We start from the raw sequence: 20,359 nt of genomic DNA on the forward strand, positions 1-20,359 counted from the left end.
TCATATTGGTGTCTTTTTTCATTCTCTCAGGTACCTGAATGTTGGCTTTCTGTCTGATGCTCCTGGAACTTTTCTCTTATTGAGATAGAACTTGGCTGAAATCACATTGCACATATATTGTACACAAGTGCTTAGCCCAAGCCCAAGAATTACTATAATCCTCTAGTTAGACAAATTCAAACTACAGTGGGAGTTCTGGCCAGGAAGATGCAGGCTCTGAACAAGTTGATGGCTATCTCAAAACCTCAAAACCTGATTCTGCATGAACAAAGTGAGGCCTTGAGAGCAGATGTGTCCTGGCAACAGGAATCCATCCCAGTCATGGAAACCTACGACTCTGAGGCCTCTCGTCAAAGGTTCAGAAATTTCCAGTATTTGGCAGTGTCTGGGCCTCATGAAGCCCTGTGCCAACTCTGGGAGCTCTGTCTTCAGTGGCTGAGACCAGAGGTTCATACAAAGCAGCAGATCCTAGAACTGTTGGTGCTAGAACAATTTCTGAAAATTCTCCCTGAAGACATCAGGACGTGGGTGAATTTACAACATCCAAGGAACAGCAAAGAAGTGATGACCCTCATAGAGGATGTGATTGAAATGCTTAAAGATGAAGGTGAGAATGTAGAAAATTGGCAGTAGAATAATAGTTGACCTTTATGTGGAATCTAAAAAAAAAGGGGGGGAAATGAGCTCATAGATACAGAGAACAGATTGGTGGTTGCCAGAGGTGGGGGGGGGAGGATGGGCAAAATGGGTGGAGGGTCACAAGGTATAGAAACTTCCAGGTATAAAATAAGTCATGGGGATGTAATGTACAGGGTAATGACTATAGTGGATAATACTGTATTGCATATTTGAAAGTTAAGACATTAGATCTTAAAGAGCTCTCATTACAAGAAAAAACTTTTTGTAACTATATATGGTGACAGATGTTAACTAGACTTATTGTGGCGGTCATTTTGCAATATACATAAATATTGAACCATTACATTGTACACCTGAAGCTAATACAGTTGACCCTTGAACAACATGGGTTTAAACTGTGTGGGTCCAATTATACATGGGTGTTTTTCAATAAATACAGCACAGTACTGTAAATGTATTTTCTCTTACGATTTTCTTAACACTTTCTTTTCTCTAGCTCACTTTATTGTAAGAATACTGTATGTAATATATATATATATAATATGCATTAGACTGCTTATGTTATTGGTATGGCTTCTGGTCAGTGGTCAGCTATTAGTAGTTAAGTTTTGGGGGAGTCTAAAGTTATATGCAGATCTCCAACTGCGCAGGAGGTTGGTGCCCCTGAAGCATCTGCCTTTGGCTCAGGTCATGATCCCAGGGTCCTGGGATCGAACCCCACATCAGGCTCCCTACTCAGTGGGAGGTCTGCTTCTCCCTCTCCCACTCCCCTGCCTGTGTTCCCTCTCTCGCTATGTCTCTGTCAAATAAATAAGATCTTTAAAAAAAAAAAAGAAAGGAAAAATTATCTTTTTCTGAAGCTAAGAGGGTGTCAAGGGCCAGAACATGAAGGACTTTACTATTTAAGGAAGCACGGATTTTATTCTGTAGGAAATAGAAATAGAGAATGAGATCTCACAGCATGGGTAGGGAAGTAAAATGATTTGATTTGCCTTTTAAAATATTTTGGGGCACCTGGGTGGCTCAGTTGTTAAGCATCTGCCTTCGGCTCAGGTCATGATCCCAGCGTCCTGGGATCGAGCCCCGCATCGGGCTCCCTGCTCAGCAGGAAGCCCGCTTCTCCCTCTCCCACTCCCCCTGCTTGTGTTCTTTCTCTCACTGTGTCTCTCTCTGTCAAATAAATAAAATCTTTTTAAAAAAATAAAATATAATTTTGATATCAGTATAGAGTAGTGGTTGGCAAACTATGGCCCAAAGGCCAAATGTTTTTAGAGATAGTGTTTTTGGAACACAGCCATGCCCACTGATTTACATTTAGTCTACAGTTGCTTTCATGCCATGACCAGAGTTGATTAGTTGTAGCAGAGACTGTATTGCCTACAAAACCCAGAATATTTACTATCTGGATCTTCACAGAAAAAGTTTATCAACATCTTGTTTAAAGGATAGACCTGAGGACTCTGAAAACAGGAAAATCAGTTAAGATAGGTGAGGTGTTAAAGGATGAGGGAGTATTGGGAAAACAGGAGTTTGAACCTAAAGGAATTATGGACTGCATATAAGGTGTGAGTGGGATAAGATTTGATGTAAATGTGCATGTTCTGCCATACATGAATGGGCATAAGTAGCAGATTTTATGGGAGGGGATTTATACAGTAATTATGTGGCGTGTTGAATTTGAGATCTCTATGGGTTTGGAAAGTTACAGGTATGAACAGAAGTAGGAGAAATACATACCCTTAGGGAGCATCAATATTTAAAGGCTATTATAGCTCTAAGTACCCATTACAGGAAATACAAAGGATGGAGGAACATGTTAAATTATATCATGGGAATGCCATTAGTAAAATCTAAACTCTGGGAAACTACAAGATAATCCAGTGTCTAAAACAAAATAGTTTTATTTTTTTTAAAGATTTTATTTATTTAGAGAGAGCACGCATGCACAAGCAGGGTGAGAGGGAGAGCGAGAGAGAAAGAGGGACAGAGAATCTCCAGCGGACTCTGCACTGAGCACAGAGCCCAGCGTGGGGCTCCATCTCATGACCCTGAGGTCACAACTGAGCTGAAATCAAGGGTTGGACATTTAACCTGTTGAGCCACCCAGGCACCCCTCTAGAACAAAATAATTTTAAGGGAGAAGTGGGGATATGGACGAGGGATTTAGAAATTAAATGTAAAAGATGTATAGCCAATCACATGAATGTGTGAACCTTGTAAGTCATAAGGCAGTTGATTGGATATTTGACAAGGAGTTATTGACTGGGGAGAGTGATGATATTGTTGCTGTATTTAGTCCTTATTTGAAAAAGAAATAAAGGATTAAACAGAAGAAGAAAAGCCAGGTAAGCAGGCTAGAAAAGCATAATCTAGGACATCAGAGAACCAAGAAATGTTAGTATCTTGAGCTAAGAAAAGAGAAATCTTCAAGAAGGGAGTGTTCAGCAATGCTGTGACAAAAAGCTTCTCCTTTTAAGATGAATATTGAAAGTAATTTACTGAAATTGTTGATTATGAAGTAATTGTTAAGCTTTATAACAGTTTCAGAGAAGGAGTTGTGGTGCTTATTTGTAGTTAGTTATATTAGTTTTCTATTACTGTCATAACAAATGACCACAAAGTCGGTGGCTTAAAACAATGTGAATGTGGAGGGGCGGGGCAGAGGGAGAAGGGGAAGCAGACTACTCGCTGAGCAGGGAGCCTGATATGGGACTCTATCCCAGGACCCTGAGATCATGACCTGAGCTGAAGGTAGACAATCGACTGAGCCACCTAGGTGCACACAAGGTCCTCTTGATACAGAAAAAGCATTTGACAAGATCCAGTGCCCTTTCATGATAAAAGCACTCAACATACTAGGAATAGAAGGGAATTTCTTCTACCTGATAAAGGGCATCTATGAAAAACTTCAGGAAGCATCATACTTAATGGTTAAAGACTGAAAGCTTTACCCTTAGGATAAGGAAACAAGACAAGGATGCCCACTCTGGCCACGTCTGTTCAACATTATACTGGAGGTACTAGCCAGTGCAACAAACAAGAAAAAGAAATAAAAGGCATCCTAATTGGAAAGGAAGAAGTAAAGCTATCTTTACTGTCATATGATCTGTTCTTATGCAGTTGATCCTTGAACAGCATGGGTTTAAAATACATGGGTCACAATATGTGAATTTTTTTTTTAAGATTTCATAGCAAAAGCCATAAGGCATTTACTTACAACTGCCCGCCCCAGTCTCCACAGTTCCAATGGAAGACGACTCGTTCAGAGTTCACGCCTTCTGCCCTTTGAGCACCCCGAGAGGCCTGCAGAGCCCGTCAGCAGCCCTTGGGATCCCTGAGACTGGGTTACCTGTCAATTTTTTTCATTAAAAATAATTTTAAAAAGACAGCCTGTGTTCATGTATTGGATGACTTAATGTTTTTAAGATGATAATACTCTCTGAAGCGCTCTGCAGTTTCAAATGCAATTCATAGCAAAGTTCCAGCTACCTTTTTTTGCAGAAATAGACAAGCTGATCCTAAAATGCATATGAAGTTACAAAGGAGTCCAAATAACCAAACAGCCTTGATGAAGAACAAACTTTAAGGATGCGTACTTTAATTTCAAAACTTACTACAAAGCTACAGACTTTAGTTAGGACAGAATTAAAGTTATTTTGTGGAATCTGCTGTAGCCACAGATGAAGCCTCAAAATATTATTTTGGCCTTCTTCTCCCTGATCCGATACTTCAACTTCTGGTAGAATATCAGAATCATTTTTAGAGCTCTTATTTTATTTTTATTTATTTGAGAGAGAGAATGAGAGAGAACATGAGGGGGGGAGGGTCAGAGGGAGAAGCAGACTCTCCCCCGAGCAGGGAGCCCAATGTGGGACTCGATCCGGGACTCCAGGATCATGACCTGAGCCGAAGGCAGTCGCTTAACCAACTGAGCCACCCAGGTGCCCATTTTTAGAGTTTTTAAAAACTTTAACATCTGAGCCCCACCTTTGGAGATTCTGATTGCTGGTAGGGCCTGACATCGTTATTTTTCCAAAGCTCTAAAGATGATTCCTATGAATAGCATGTTAAAATGACTACTATAATCATTAAATGTTTCCCCAGGGCAAATCTTGTCTCCCTAATGTTTTCCTTCATCTTCCTCAGAGATACCCTGCAAGGATTGTGTCATCCTCCAGAAGGGGAACATCAAGGAGAAAATGGAAACTCACTCACTAACTGGCAATTCTCAGGTGAATTAGGATTCCTACTCTTTACTGTAATGGTCTGCTTTTTCTTTTTCCACTTTTGAACTTTTGCTAAATATAGGTCCATTTAAGGACGTAAGACTGTTACTTCTCCCATAGGACATTGGATCTATTTTATTTTAATTGATGATACACACTTTGGAAAATACTTAATCTTTGTATTTTTCTGTGCATCTGTTCCCTTAGGGTTGTAGACAACAATCAAAGCCATAGAAATAGAGCCCACCAGAGAATGTTTAAAATTAAAAGTGAAGGGAGCCAAGGGCAGAATCCTGAGTAACATCACTGAATAGGCAGGAGCAGAAGAAACCCCAAAGGATACTGAAATGAAAGCATCAAAGTGGTAGAGGAAAACCAAAAAGATACCATGTCACTGAAAGCCAAGGATGAGAGTATTTCAAGGATAAATGCTTTAAAAATTCAGGAAAATTCAGGGTGCCTGGGTGGCTCAGATGGTTAAGCGTCTGCCTTCGGCTCAGGTCATGATCCCAGAGTCCTGGGATCGAGTCCCGCATCGGGCTCCCTGCTCCTCGGGAGCCTGCTTCTCCCTCTGCCTCCCTCTCTCTCTCTCTCTCTCTGTCTCTCATGAATTAAAAAAAAAAAAAAAAAAAAATTCAGGAAAATTCAGCCTGAATATACCCAGTCCCTTAACCATCACGGAGATACTACCATGCGTGGGAATAGAAGCCAGGTTGCAGGGCGCCTGGGTGGCTCAGTCGTTAAGCGTCTGCCTTCGGCTCAGGTCATGATCCCAGGGTCCTGGGATCGAGTCCCACATCGGGCTCCCTGCTCAGCGGGAAGCCTGCTTCTCCCTCTCCCACTCCCCCTGCTTGTGTTCCTGCTCTTGCTGTCTTTCTCTGTCAAATAAATAAATAAAATCTTTAAAAAAAAAAAAAAAAAAAGAAGCCAGGTTGCAGAGGGTTGAGGGAAAAAGGTGAGGAAGGAGGCAAAACTAACATAGATGATTTACTCAGAGTCATCCGATGTCTTAGAGTTGTCTGGCTCTGCAGTAGAGGGAGGGGAGAGATGTGTATTTCATTGTGACTGAAGGTGCCCATCACGACAAGGTTGGGAATGCTAGAGAGGGAAGTGCAACGCATGACGGTGTGAAGGCCCTCCTAAATACTTATGTTGTGGGCACCTGGGTGGCGCAGTCGTTAAGCAGCTGCCTTCAGCTCAGGTCATGATCCCAGAGTCCTGGGATCGAGTCCCACATCGGGCTCCCTGCTCAGCGGGAAGCCTGCTTCTCCCTCTCCCACTCCCTCTGCTTGTGTTCCTGCTCTCGCTGTCTCTGTCTCTGTCAAATAAATAAATAAACTCTTTAAAAAATAAAAAAAAGAAAAATACTTATGTCGTGTCTGACCTGCACTGCTGAGGAGAAACAAAAGGAAATCCTCTGTGGTGATGCCAGTAGAGGCAGACAGGCACACAGGCCGACAAGCACAGGTAGTAATAATTATTACAAAGAAGAGAAAGAAACATAATGCAGTAGACTGATGAGGGGGTGGCTACTTCGTTTTGGGTAATCAGGAAAGGACTGCCTGACCCGAATGGGAATGAGTTAGCAGGCTGCCTTTCTCAGAGAAAATGCCCTACGTCTGCTGCTAGCTATCTTCATTACAAATTCCCCTCAAATCTATCCGAAACTCCTCCTCTTCTGAACTCCTCTTCTGTCAGGTATTTTTACTCTGTAGTAATTTTTTGTTCCACAATTATTCCAACTGTCTTTTTGTTTTTCATCAACCAAAATAAAAGTTAATTTAGGGTTAGGACTGCACTTGATTTTCCTTTGGCAGCCCTCACAGAGTGCCAAGTTGATAGGCCTCTAGTATAACTTGATTTTCATCACTTAGAACCCCAAACATTTGTCAGTTTCTTACGTATTCTGACGGCCTACCCTGTTCTTTCCAGATTCTTTTCTCCTCTAGTAATCTTTTTGGGAGTGACCTTTGATTAAAAAATTTAATGTTTTAGGAATCAATAACATTCAAAGATGTGATTGTGGAATTCAGCGAGGAAGAGTGGGGACAACTGGACCCTGCTGTGAAGACCTTGTACAGGGATGTGATGCTGGAGAACTACAGGAACCTGAATTCAGTGCATCAAGGTGGCTTCTGTGTATTTACCTCCTCTGCCTGTCAGTGGTCTCTTCACCTGCTGCTAAAAGCTAGAAGACGACTGCAGCGGTTAAGGGCACTTTGGTTTGGGTTTCCTAATATCCTTTGGGCACGATCGCAGATTTTCCTGCTGTGTATCTGAGTGGAAGTCCTTTCTGTTGGAGAGCTAGATGTACCCAGATCCGTGGTGACTGTTGGCCTTATCTTTCAGCAGCTCTTAGAGAACTACTGAGGGATGGAATCTCTTCCCTATAAAAATGGCTGAGGTGTCTGTTTGTTGTTTTTTCAATTTCCCCATGAACAGAACATCTACTTTACAAGCCAGTTGAGATCTCCAAGCTGGAGAGTAAGGAAAGAAGATGGGCAGTGGAGCAAGAAATCCCAAGCACATCTGTTTTGGGTAAGAACCAGGGAGATATGAGGCAGCCATAAGAAGCTTCTGTTTGTTAAACACACAGTGTACTGTTAACAGCCTTCGAGTAAGAGTCGGGGAGGCGACGACAAAACCGCCGAAGCTTTGAAGGAAAAAAGTCACATTGCCTTTTGTTCACAGATTCTTTTTCTTCGGTGGATAGGCAACAGAATGTTGCAGGTGAGGAACACAGATGCTTTTAAAGCTGTGTGGCCCGGAGCAGCCTACCTGCCAGTCTCCTGATCTGTAACATGGAGTTAATAACAGTCGTTCACAGATTCTTTTTCTTCAGTGGATAGGCAAAAGAATGTTGCAGGTGAGGAACACAGACGCTTTTAAAGCTGTGTGGCCCGGAGCAGCCTACCTGCCAGTCTCCTGATCTGTAACATGGAGTTAATAACAGTTGTTCACAGATTCTTTTTCTTCAGTGGATAGGCAAAAGAATGTTGCAGGTGATGGGTGCCTGGGTGGCTCAGTCAGTTGGGCAACTGCCTTCGGCTCAGGTCATGATCCTGAAGTCCTGGGATCGAGTCCCACATTGGGCTCCCGGCTCAGCAGGGGGCCTGCTTCTCCCTCTGACCCTCTCCCCTCTCATGCTGTTTCTCACTCTCTCTCTCAAATAAATAAATAAAATCTTTAAAAAAAAAAAAAAAAGAAGAAGAAGAATGTTGCAGGTGAGGAACACAGACGCTTTTAAAGCTCCGTGGCCCAGAGCAACCTACCTGCCATTCTCCTCATCTGTAACATGGAGTTAATAACAGTACTTACCTCTACATTCCTGTGAGGCTTAAATGAGTCATATGGGTAGCACCCTTAGAACGGTGCCTGGCATGTGGTTAGTGCTACGTAAACAAACATTAGCCAACCCAGCATGAAATCATATTCTTTCTTTTAAAGAAAACTTTATACAGAGTGACTTTAGTAATCTTCGTTTTTCCATTTTTCCTTCGTTTACTATCGAACTTCTTGTGCCCTAACTTTCTACCTTCATGTAATCTCTTTGTTCTTATTAACATTTTGTTTGTGGGAGATGATCAATTATTGTGTGCTTAATGTAAATTTTAGTACATATAGAAAAGTATGAAGAGGAATAGAGCTCACCCCTTACCTCACTCCCCAGAGCTATGCAGTATTAACATTTTGATTTATTTTCTTAGACTTTTTTCTTTGTGATGATGTGTCTCTGTGGCTTGTGAAGATTTGTTTTTTTCCAAAATTGGGATCATCAGGGATATGCTACTTTATATTCTGCTCTTCTCACCTAATATGATACCATAGGCAATTACCTGTGTCACTAAATAGTGTGTGAAAATGTGGTTTCTAATTCACATGTAACATGCCATCGTATACATGTATCATAATATATTTAACCATTCCCCCTCAGCTGTTGGCCATTCAGGTTGTTGCCAAGTTTTCAGGCATATCTGATAAGTTCTACATAAGATATACCTTGTTAGAAGAGAAACTTCAGCATCAAAGGGCATGAATATATTTAACAGTCTTGTTACATTGTGCTGTATTGTCTACAGAAAGGTTATACCAATCCATACTGTCACTAATAACGTATTATCTATTTATTATCAGTCTAGCACCCTATTGTTTACTGAAATCTTTATTGATTTGATAGCCAAATTATTCAATTTCTTCCTTTCTGAGGTAAAGTCCCCCACCCCCCCACCCTTTTCCTTTGGACCCCATTTCTCCCTGCCTTCTTTCACTTACATTTTTACCATTTCTGCCTCATCTTCCCATTAGTTTTTCAACATTTTCAGGTCATTACTGATTTAAAAAATTTTTCTCTCAACGAACCTCTTTATAGCCAATCTTCTCAAAATATTTTTTTACTTTTCTCATTTCCTCACCTTCTATTCCTCACCCCATTCCAGTTTAGTTCTTATTCCAGATCTCCATCTGAAACAGTCCTTACTAAGGTTGTAGAAGACTTTCTTGTAGCTAAGTCCAGTGGATATTTTTTCATTCCTTGTCTTACATTACCTGCTCCTCACTCTTAAAACAGTCATAGGTTCTTATAGTGCATCCTATTTTCCTCCTCTTTCTGGCCTTTCTCAGTCTGGTGGAGACTTCTCTTTCTCTAGCTCTAATTTCAGAGTTTCTCGACATGTGGTCTCATTTTGTCTTCTTTTCTTACTCTCTTTTCTTCTCTAGGTTATCACATCCACAACTGCAGCTTCACTTACTACACATGTGCAGGTGACTTACAAATTTGTGTCCCCAGCCCAGGCTTCTTCTCCGAATTGAAAAATTTATAGACACGTGACATTTCTCTTGGATGTCTTAAAGATGACTCCAGCTCTACAAAACCAAAATCGTAACTTTTTCCAGTCTTCCTCCACTGTTCCCTGAGCGAATGGCACTGCCATCCATCCAGTTACACAAGTATAGTGTATTATCCTTGACACAACTTCTCCTTCACTTAAGACTTGGTTTTATCTTTCTAAATATCCCTTGAATGTCTCCACTTCTTTCCATCTGTAGTGCCACTACCCTAGTCCATGTACCATCACCGTCTCTCATCTCAGCTATCCCTGCATTCTCTTAATTCATCGTACTGAAAGATCTTGCCATGCCTCTTTGCTCTTTTCCCCAACTCCAGTGTTTGAGCCACATTGCAATCAAAAAGATCAAATTCTGTCACGTACTTGCTTAAATCGCTATGCTGACTGCAGTTTTGCTTGCTTCAGAATACACTAGTCCCCACCTATTTTTCCAGTCTCGCCTCACACTGCATCCTCCCCTCACTCTTTGTACACAAACCACACTGCTCTGCTTCCCATCAGCATCAAATGTGTATTAGCATCTCCTGGGTCCTAAGCACTCTGATAGGTGTTGGAGGACTGCAGAGAAAAGAGTTCCACACGACACACATTCCAGATGTCCCTTGAGTGGGGCTTGCCATCCATCTCAGGGCCTCTGTACATGTGGTTTCCTTACATAAAATGCTCGTTCTTCTGTTCTTTGCCTGGTTAATTCCTCATCTTCCTTCTGATCTCAAAGAGTTTACATTTCCTCAGGGAAGTCTGTCTTGATTCGTTTTTTTCTGTTATATTCTCCCATACGACCATAATCTTATCTTTTTAGCATTTATCACAATTATATTTTGCTTGCATCTGTTTAAGTCTTTATCTCCCACATTAGGCTTTATGTTCCTTGAGGGTAGGGACCATGTCTCTTTTTGCCCTACCTTTATATCTCAAGCTTTTGCACATTTATAGGAACCAAAGGAAAAAACTGGATAGATAAATATTGGATTTTGAGAAAGGTAAAAATTATCTTATTTGTTTTGGTCATTTGTGATCAGTAAATGGTTTTATGTCCTTTATTAAGACTTTAGAGGTTTTTAAGTAAGATCTCATGGAAATTCCCACTATTGATCACAGTTACAGCAAATGAAATATCACTGAAGTTTTTTTATTATTTTGTTTGTGGTGCCTGCCATATATATTTTTAAATTTATTTTATCACGTATCTTCCCCCCAGTGCTTTCTATCTGTTAGTTCTAGGCATAAGAATTTTTCCATACCCAAAGTAGAAATATATTTCCTGATTTTGTTCTGATTTCATCTATTTCCTCATTTAAGTAATACTTAAGTCAATCTGGAATTTACCTAGAATTTACCTCAGTAAATGTAGCTTATTTACCAAAACAGTTAATAGACTACAGTGGATTAAAGGTGGCTGCAGAATCTTTGTCACTCTCTCCATCAAGATGTAGCCTTTGTACACCTGAAGCTAATGTGACACTGTGTGTCAACTATATTTCAGTTAGAAAAAAAAAGAGGCAGACTTTGTTTGCCCGCCATTTGAATCTCAGCGGACTGTTGGATCAAGAAAATGGAGCAGAGGTGACACTGCTGGTTCCAGGTCTAGCCTGTAATAGGACCTGGAGCTGCCACTTCTTTCTCTTGGAAGTTAGCAGCCACTACTTCAGCTAGCTTGACATTGCCGTTTGTGAGAAGCCTAGCATAGCCACATGAAATGTACATACATACACATATGTTCTTTAAAGGCTCATCAGATGATCAGAGGCACATCTAGATTTAAGTGCTAATGACCCAAGGTTATTAAAAACAGTTTAAGGTAAATTTGGATAGAGAATATAAAACCAAATTTTGGACAGCTTAATTAACTGGTCAAAACCTGTGAAAAAAGAATCCTGTGGATTTTAATCTGTAAACACAGATAAGCCATTGGAATGATTTGAGAAGTTGGGGGGAAACTCACCTAGGCCAAGGAAAGGCAGAGATGGTTTGGCATGGCTGGTCTCCAGGGGAGTTGTGAGCAGGCACCCAGGATTGGGATGACAGGCTCAGGTTTAACGTGTTCATTTTTGTTTCAGTTTAGAGACAGGAACAAAGTCTTGTAGGTAAAGCATAGTTTGTGAGTTTGGGATTAATAAGAATAACACATTGACTCAAAATCTGTTTAGTGCAAAAGGCGAACAAATCATGGGTGTAAAGATAAACAGTGGTGTTTCCACTAAAATCAGTAGATAAGACTGTTCCTATAATTATTTAATGTTAACCTGAAAGATGTCACTGATAAATGAAAAAAAAATGAGAAATTTAATTAGTAGAAGAGAGGAAAAAAGGCTATTATTTGTAAACGGTAACTTTCTACTTAGAAAATCCAAGAAACTCATTGTCAAAACTATTATATCTGTTAAGAGTTTTGTAAGGTGGCCAGATATAAAATAAAAATATTGGTAGCTTTCCTATATGTTAGAACTAAGTGATTTGAAAATAACAAAATACATGAAAGTGACTTTAAAAATAGGAGTAAAGAAGTTATATGAAAAATGAGTCCTAGAAATAAGAGAACATCAGAGATTTGTTTAGAGAAATACATTTAGGAACTCTGTCACTTAGTAAATACTTCTGGAACAACTTCTGTTTCAGTGACCTATTGTTTCTAACAAATTGCCCCAAAACTTACTGACTTGAAACAGCAATCATTTTATTAATTCACAATTTTGTGAGTTGACGTAGGAGTTCTCAGGATCCATATGATGTTGACTGAGGATACAGTGTTCTGCTGGGATGGGATGGTCAAGATGGCTCATCACATGGCTGGAAGTTGATGCTGGCTGTCACTGGGAACTTTGGTCCTGTGGACCAGAGCACCTTCATGTGGCCTCTTCTTGAGGCATGGACTTCTCATAGCATGCCAGCCAGGTTCTGGGACTATCCTGAGAGGAATTCAAAATTGTCAGTCTCCTAAAGGCCAGGCCCAGAAGTGGCATGGTATCACTTCTACTGTATTCTGTTGGCTAAGCAGTCACAGAAGTAGCCCATTTTCAAGAGGAAGAAAAACCCCACTTCTCTATGGGAGGGTGCCAAAGAATGTACATCTATTTCTTTTTATTACTCAAGTATAATTAATATCTGGTGTTATGTTTCAGCTGTACAATATAATGATTCAACAATTCTGTACATTACTCCGTGCTCATCATGAGTGTCTTCTTAATCCTCTTCTGTCCTCACCTCTCCCCCCACTCACCTTACCTCTGGCAAGCACCAGTTTGTCCATTATATTTAAGACTCTCTTTCTTCACACACACACACACACACACACACCCCTATATATATCATATCTTCTTTATCTATTCCTCTATGAATGGACATTGTGGTTGCTTCTGTATTGTAAATAATTCTGCAGTAAACATAAGGTTGCATATATCTTTTTGAATTAGTGTTTTCATTTTATTTGGCTAAAACCCACTAGTGGAATTACTAGATCATACAGAATTTCTATTTTTAATTTTTTGAGGAAACTCCATACTGTTTTCTACAGTGGCTATACCAGTGTGCATTCCAACCAACAGTGCAAGAGGGTTCCTTTTTCTCCACATCCTTGCCAACACTCTTATTTTTTGTGTTTCTGATTTTAGCCATTCTGACCAGTGTGAGATGATATCTCATTGTGGTTTTGATTTACATTTCTCTGATGATGAGTGATGTTGAACATTGTTTCATGTATCTGTTGGCCATCTAATGTCTATTTTTGGAAAAATGTCTATCAGGTCCTCTGCACATTTTTTTAATTGGATTGTTTTTTCGTGTTGAGTTTTATAAGTTCTTTCTTTTGGATTCTAACCCTTTATTGGATATATCATTTGAAAATATCTTCTCCCATTCAGTAGGTTGTTTTTATTTTGTTGATAGTTTCCTTCACTGTGCAAAAGATTTTTACTTTGGTGTAGTCTCAATAGTTTCCTTTTGCTTTTGTTTTCCTTGCCAAAGGAGACCTATCTAGAAAAATATTGCTATGGCCAATGTCAGAGAAATTACTGCCTATGTTTTCTGTTAGGAATTTTATGGTTTCAGGTCTTGCATATAGGTCTTTAATCCATTTTGAGTTTATTTTTGTATATAGTGTAAGTAAAGGGTCCAGTGTCATTCTTTTGCATGTAGCTGTCTAGTTTTCCCCACACCATTTGTTGAAGAGACCGTTTTTTTCCCATTGTATATTCTTGCCTCCTTTGTCATAGATTGATCATAAAGCTGTGGGTTTATTTCTGGCTCTCTGTTCCATTGATCTACGTGTCTTTTTTTTTTTTTTTTTATGCCAGTACCATTCTGTTTTGATTACTACAGGTTTGCATAGTATGTCTTGATACCTCCAATTTTGTTCTTCTTTTTCAAGATTGGGTTTCGCTATTCAAGGTCTTTCTTGGTTCCATACAAATTTTAGGATTCTTTGTTCTAGTTCTGTGAAAAGTGCTGTTGGTATTTTGATAGGGATTGCATTAAATATGTAAATTGCTTTGAGTAGTTTGGAAATTTTAACAATACTGGTTCCCCCAATCCATGAGTGTGGAATATCTTTCCATTTCTTAGTGTCATCTTCAGTTTCTTTCATCAGCGTTTTATAGTTTTCAGAGTATAGGTCTTTGACTCTTGGCTAAATTTATTCCTCTGTTTTTTACATTTTTTTCTATTTTTGATTTAAATTCAACTTAACATATACTATATAATTAGTTCCAGAGGTAGAATTTAGTGATTTATCAGTTTCATACAATACCCAGTGCTCATTACTTCAGGTGCCCTCCTTAATGCCCATCACCCAGTTACCCCATCCCTCCACCCACCTCCCCTACATATTTTATTCTTTTTTGGTGCAACTGTAAATGGGACTGTTAGCTTCCTCCCCCCTCTCCCCTTCCCTCCCCTCCTCTCCCATTGGGATTGTTTTCTTAATTTCCCTTTGTGCTACTTCATTTTAAAGTATGGAAATGCAACAGATTTCTGTATATTTTGTATCCTGCAACTGTACTAAATTAATTTATCAGTTCTGGTAGTTTTTTGGTGGAGTCTTTAGGATTTTTTTTATATAGTATCATGTCATCTGTAAATAGAGTTTTACTTTTTATTTACCAATATGAATGCCTGTTATTTCTTTTTCTTGTCTGATTGCTGTTGCTAGAACTTCCAGTACTATGTTGAATGACAGTGGTGAGAGTGGACATCCTTGTCTTGTTCCTGATCTTAGAGGAAGAGCTCTCAGTTTTTCCCCCTTTGAGTACAGTGTTAGCTGTGGGTTTTTTATGAATGTGCAGCCATTTTGATCTACTATAGTCTGTCCTCTGGCCACAAATTATTTCTTTTATTTTTTCCCCCTTGTTAAATACATTTACTGTCTCCTAAGAGACCTCATCTCATTATGGCATCAGGCTTGAAGTCCAGGATCTTACCATCTAACTTAAATTAGGTCTAGGTTTGAAGAGGTTTCTCTCTCACTGAAGACCTATGAATTAAATTACAGGTTATCTGCCTACACACCCAGTATACACTGGTGAGGCAGAAACAGGCAAACTACAGTCAGTACTCTCATTATATTCCTATGCTCTGCTCTAGGAGATTGTTTTAATAGTCTAGTTTCCAGTGTATTATACAGACAGATAATTTCTGCTAGAAATTAGACTAAATCAGGCTGAATTAATAGGTATTTGACAAAGTTGGATGCATCAGTGGGGCTGCTTTGAGGCAAAAGTCATTTCATAAAATAATAGTACCTCAGGGCAGATTAGAGATACAAGGGATAAAGAGCAATGTTTATTCAAGATCTCTTTGTGGACTCTAGTGTAAATATTAGAAGAACAATGACTCACTGAACAACTGAGGACATTGAGGGAAGTTCTTTCTACATGAAAGAGGAAATTCTCAGTCTCATTTGTTGAGTTGGAAGAGAGTAGTAGGATAGCCAAGTGGCATTGTCTTGGAGACAGGTAAAAAAAAATATATATATATATATATATTTGAGGGCGCCTGGGTGGCTCAGTTTGTTGAGCAACTGTCTTCAGCTCAGGTCATGATCCTGGAGTCCTGGGATCGAGTCCCGCATCGGGCTCCCTGCTCAGCGGGGAGTCTGCTTCTCCCTCTGACCCTCCCCGCTCTCGTACTCTCTGTATCTCATTCTCTCAAATAAACAAATAAAATCTTAAAAAAAAAATATGTGAGATACAAAGCTGAAGATGTGTTTTGGCTTCCAATAAAGTGTAGAAGTAAAGCATTAGATAAAACAAGTTATGTGCGGAAGGATAATGGGAGTCAGTGAAATTTAGTTATTAAGAAATTGCTAGAATATATAGTATATTGGACATATTTATACAGAAACTAAGTGAGAAAGGAATTTTGAGAAGGAAAGTAAGACATTAAATGAAACAAACTGAAGATGGGTAAAAACGAGAGAACTGAATCTTACCTGGAACAGGTAAAATTTTGAGTTCTAGGAAATACACAGAAAAATAACATAGCACCGTTAGAATCAGGAGCAATTTTGAGCCCAGGAAAAGGGGTGGTTTCTTTGCTACTTCTCATCATAGTTTTTTCTTTCTGCCTTTGTTAAATATGGGGAATAATTGCAGCTTGTATGGAAAATAGAAGCACTGATTGCAAGTTTGTTGTAGCTGGTTAAGATGTGGTGCCTGTACACTTGCTTTCCTTCCTGTCTTGACGTCACATGCTGTACAGACGCCACCATTAAAGCATTTTCATAGTGAAGATGTGGTGCCTGTAAATGTAGACATGTTTTTAAAGATATGATTAAATTGCTATTTTAGAAGGGTGTATTTATTATTGATGAACAGCATAGGTTAACAGAGACAAAGGCAAGATCCTAGAGAAAGGAAGGTTAGGTATAACCTACACAGACTAGTTACGAACCAGTAGTAATTTGAACTATGATATGCCACCCTATCCCAGTTCATATGCTGGATATTTTCCCAAGCCCTATGTATTCTCTCTAATATTCCTGAATAGCTCTCATATTTTATGATCTCCTAACCTCCCTTTTAATACTTTTATCCCTTTTATTTCTTCTATAATTCTCCTTTTTCTAATCTCACCTCACATTTCCATTCTGTATTTAAGGCCTATAAATATGCATATTCCTTTATGTGGTTTAGCATCCCTTTCCTAATTAAACAATTTCCCTTCTTCTAGTTCATGGAATTTTTTATTTCTTTTTAGACAGAGAGGTAATTTCAGAAAACCAAGATTCAGTTCCAAAGCAGAGAATTTCTGGAAAAGAATCACCTCCTGGAGTGATTATGACAAGACCGACCAAAAGCAGATCCCCTTCTTTAGATGCTTGGATGAGCAATGATTGGTTATATAGGAACCAGGAACACTGGGACATAAATTTGCCAGAAGAAGCTTTTGTTCATAAGACAGTGAACACTGAGGTGGGAAACTTTGAAGGTAGTGAGAATAAGAAAAGTTTAGATGTTAAGTCAGTTAATTCAATTTTGGGTATACAGCAAGGAATTCCTATGAGAAAAGAGTCCTCAAAATGTGGTAAGTTTAAAACTAACTTCAAATTTAATTTAGACTCAGGTAAGCAATATTCAGAATATAATGAATGTGGGAATGCCTTGAGCCTGAGTGTAGATATTCATCACCCAGAAAGTCATACCTTAGTGAATTCCTATGAATGCTATCAATGTGGGAGAGCCTTCAGCCGGAGTTCATCCCTCATTCGACATCAGATCATTCACACAGGAGAGAAACCTTATAAATGTAGTGAATGTGGGAGATTCTTCAACAGACGTACAAACCTTACTAAGCATCAAAAAATTCATACTGAAGCAAAGGTCTGTGAAGGCAATAAATGTAGAAAAGCTTTCAGTGAGACTGAAGACAGTAATAAAAATTCAAGACTTCATTCTGGAGATAATCCCTACGAATGTGTTAACTGTGGAAAATCCTTCAGCCGAAGCTCTTCCCTTATTCGACATCAAATGATTCATACAGGAGAGAAACCATTCAAATGTAAGGAATGTGAGAAAACTTTCAACAGGAGTTCAAATCTTAAAAAACACCAAAAACTTCATACTCAAGAGAAGTCCTGTAAAAGGAAGAAACCCACGATTAACTACATCAATGAATTTATACTAGAGGGAATCCTGTGAATAGAGTAAATGCAAGAAAACATGGGTCAGGGATTCTTCTTTAATCGCTATGACAGAACTAATATTGGAGAGAAATCTGTTATTGGGTAGGAATATGTTCCCAAATGAAGCCACAAGCCACAATGAGTTAAATGTATCACCATACAAGTCTTTGCCTATCATTATTCTGATATCCATTGCCATCATCATTCCTAGTTCATAAATGGGACCTATGGCATCCTTATATTCACATGATTTATTGACGTAGATATTAGGGAGGAGCCAAGCAATACCCTTGGAATTGATATTTAATAAAACTCAAACTTTCAGTCCTTACAAGAAGGTCATGAGAAACCAGGAGCTCACAAGAATATAGGAATACTTCTAAGGACTGAACTTTCTGAATTAATGGCAGAGACCACAGGAGTGGCAAATTACTCCATGATAATATCCTTGGCCGTCCTAGTGCTGAGTGGGGACTAGAACTGGAGGAGGATTATCAACTGCAGTGGGAAGTGGATTCTATATATAGTCGTCAAATCTGCATTTTTAAAAGTACTCTTTGGGATCTAGGCCAAGGGACATCCATAGTCTTGGGTCTGTCATTTATTCCAAACATTAAGAGGTCAATAAAGTGTCTTAATACTCTGTGCACTAGTTTCCTCTTTGTTCTATAAGTTATTTCTGTAAGTTACCTTTGAGATCCTGAGCCAAAAAATTTAATCTGCCCCAAAATATTCATATTGGAGAGATTCCCAATGAATGAGGATGGTGGCTTTTGGTTAAAGCTCATATCTTACTCAAAAACAGAAAAGGTATACTGGAGTGTGAACACTTACAATTAGTTAATGTGCAAAATTATTCTATGTTCATTTGTTCTATGGTTTCAGGTCTTTAATCTATTTTTTATTTAATTTTTGTGTACGGTATAAGAGTGGTCCATTTTCGTCCTTTTTTGCATGTGACTGTCCAGTTTTCCCAACACTGTTTATGGAAGGGACTATCCTTTCCCCATTGTATATTCTTGGCTCCTTTGTAGCAAATTAATCGACCACATATATATGAGGGTTTATTTCTGGGCACTCTATTCTCCTCCATTGATCTATGTGTCTGTGTTTATGCCCGTACCATACTGTTTTGGTTACTATAGCTTTGTAATATAGTTTGAAGTCAGGAAGTGTGATACCTCCAGCTTTGTTCTTCTTTCTCAAGATTGCTTTGACTGTTCAGGGTCTTTTGTGGTTCCATACAAATTTTAGGATTTTTTTTTTTTTTTTCTGTGAAAAATGCCATTGGGATTTTGATAGGGATTGCACTGAATCTGTAGATTCTTTGGGTAATGTGGACATTTTAACAGTATTCTTCTAAGCCATGAGCATGGAAGATCTTCCTTATTTGCGCCTTCTTGTTAAGTTTATCCATAGGTATTTTATTCTTTTTATGCAGTTACAACTGCATACCTATGGATAAATTTAACCAAGGAGATGAAGGATCTGTACATTGAAAACTATCAGACATTGATGAAAGAAACTGAAGAAGGCACAAATAGGAAGATCTTTGCCATTCAGCCTCAGTGGAGGGAATGGCCCCCTGTCTCTGTGCCCATATGCCATATCCCATGAATTACTAAGGCATTCTGCTAGTTATATATTATATTTATTCATTTTCATTGTTCCAGAAGTTTAGCTGGCCACATAGCCACCCAACTTTAAATTTATCTCTTGTTAGTAAGTCCTGGTCGATGGGATGTGAACAGAAGTGATGTATGTCACTTCCAAGTCTTGCCCTTCAAGCAGCTAGGTATCATTCTATTCTCCTGACACCTTTCCCTCTCCCTGCTGGCTGGAGAACTGTGAAAACTGTTGTAACTGCAGTGGACTACAGGTGGAAGCCAGTATTAGGAATGGAATCCTGGGCCACCCATCTACCTCCAGTTGGTTAGAGAGAAAGAAACTTCAGTCATGTAGAAGCTCCTGGTTTTGTTGTTTTCTTTTGTACCACAGGTTGCCCTCTACCCTTAGTTAATATGCTCACCAAATCTTCACTCTTCCTTGTATCTCTCTGCGTATATCCCTACTGGTGCTATATTTATATTCTGGTTACTATCCTTTCTCTCACATTACTTCAACTAGCGTCTGTGCCTTGAAATTCTGTAAAATGCCAGTAGAGGATCTTTTTGAAATACAAATTTTGATTATTGCACACAAATGCTTAAACCTTTCAAATACTCCCCGTGAACCTTTTAGGTGAAATCTAAACTCTGAAACGACTTACCTTGGCTTTCATGTTCTAATGTTCTCTTGCACCACACCCTTTGTACTCCCATGTGTCAGCCATGCAGCAGCTTCCAGCTTCCCATCCACCGCATGTGCTTAGCTCTAGGGTTTTCCATATATTTCCTATTCATGGAGACCTCCTCTTCATCTAGCTAATTTTCACTCCTTCAAGTTTAACTAGATTTCTTTCTCTAGAAAGCCACCTCTGACAACCAAAGACAAAATCTTTGTACTAAATTCCACATACTTATACGTTTACA

At 39.2% G+C, this 20,359-nt stretch overlaps 1 protein-coding gene across 2 annotated transcripts in view; it reads left to right on the plus strand.

Annotated features, from left to right (window-relative positions):
• The window catches only part of ZNF215 (zinc finger protein 215), a 27,100-nt gene extending 8,361 nt beyond the window's left edge, over positions 1-18,739 (plus strand). Inside the window, exons 2-6 of one of the 2 annotated variants that reach the window (XM_027580097.1) lie at positions 31-607; positions 4,786-4,871; positions 6,861-6,993; positions 7,308-7,403; positions 16,904-18,739. In XM_027580097.1, coding sequence (XP_027435898.1) covers positions 208-607; positions 4,786-4,871; positions 6,861-6,993; positions 7,308-7,403; positions 16,904-17,844 — 1,656 coding nt within the window. In that variant the 5' untranslated portion in view covers positions 31-207 and the 3' untranslated portion in view covers positions 17,845-18,739. Of the gene's footprint in view, positions 1-30; positions 608-4,785; positions 4,872-6,860; positions 6,994-7,307; positions 7,404-16,903 lie in introns of those variants that run through there. The other variant, XM_027580096.1, reaches the window with a different exon arrangement.
• The last annotated feature ends 1,620 nt before the right edge of the window (positions 18,740-20,359 follow it).

This window comes from Zalophus californianus, chromosome 11, assembly GCF_009762305.2.
Source record: "Zalophus californianus isolate mZalCal1 chromosome 11, mZalCal1.pri.v2, whole genome shotgun sequence".
Classification (NCBI taxonomy): Eukaryota; Metazoa; Chordata; class Mammalia; order Carnivora; family Otariidae; genus Zalophus; species Zalophus californianus.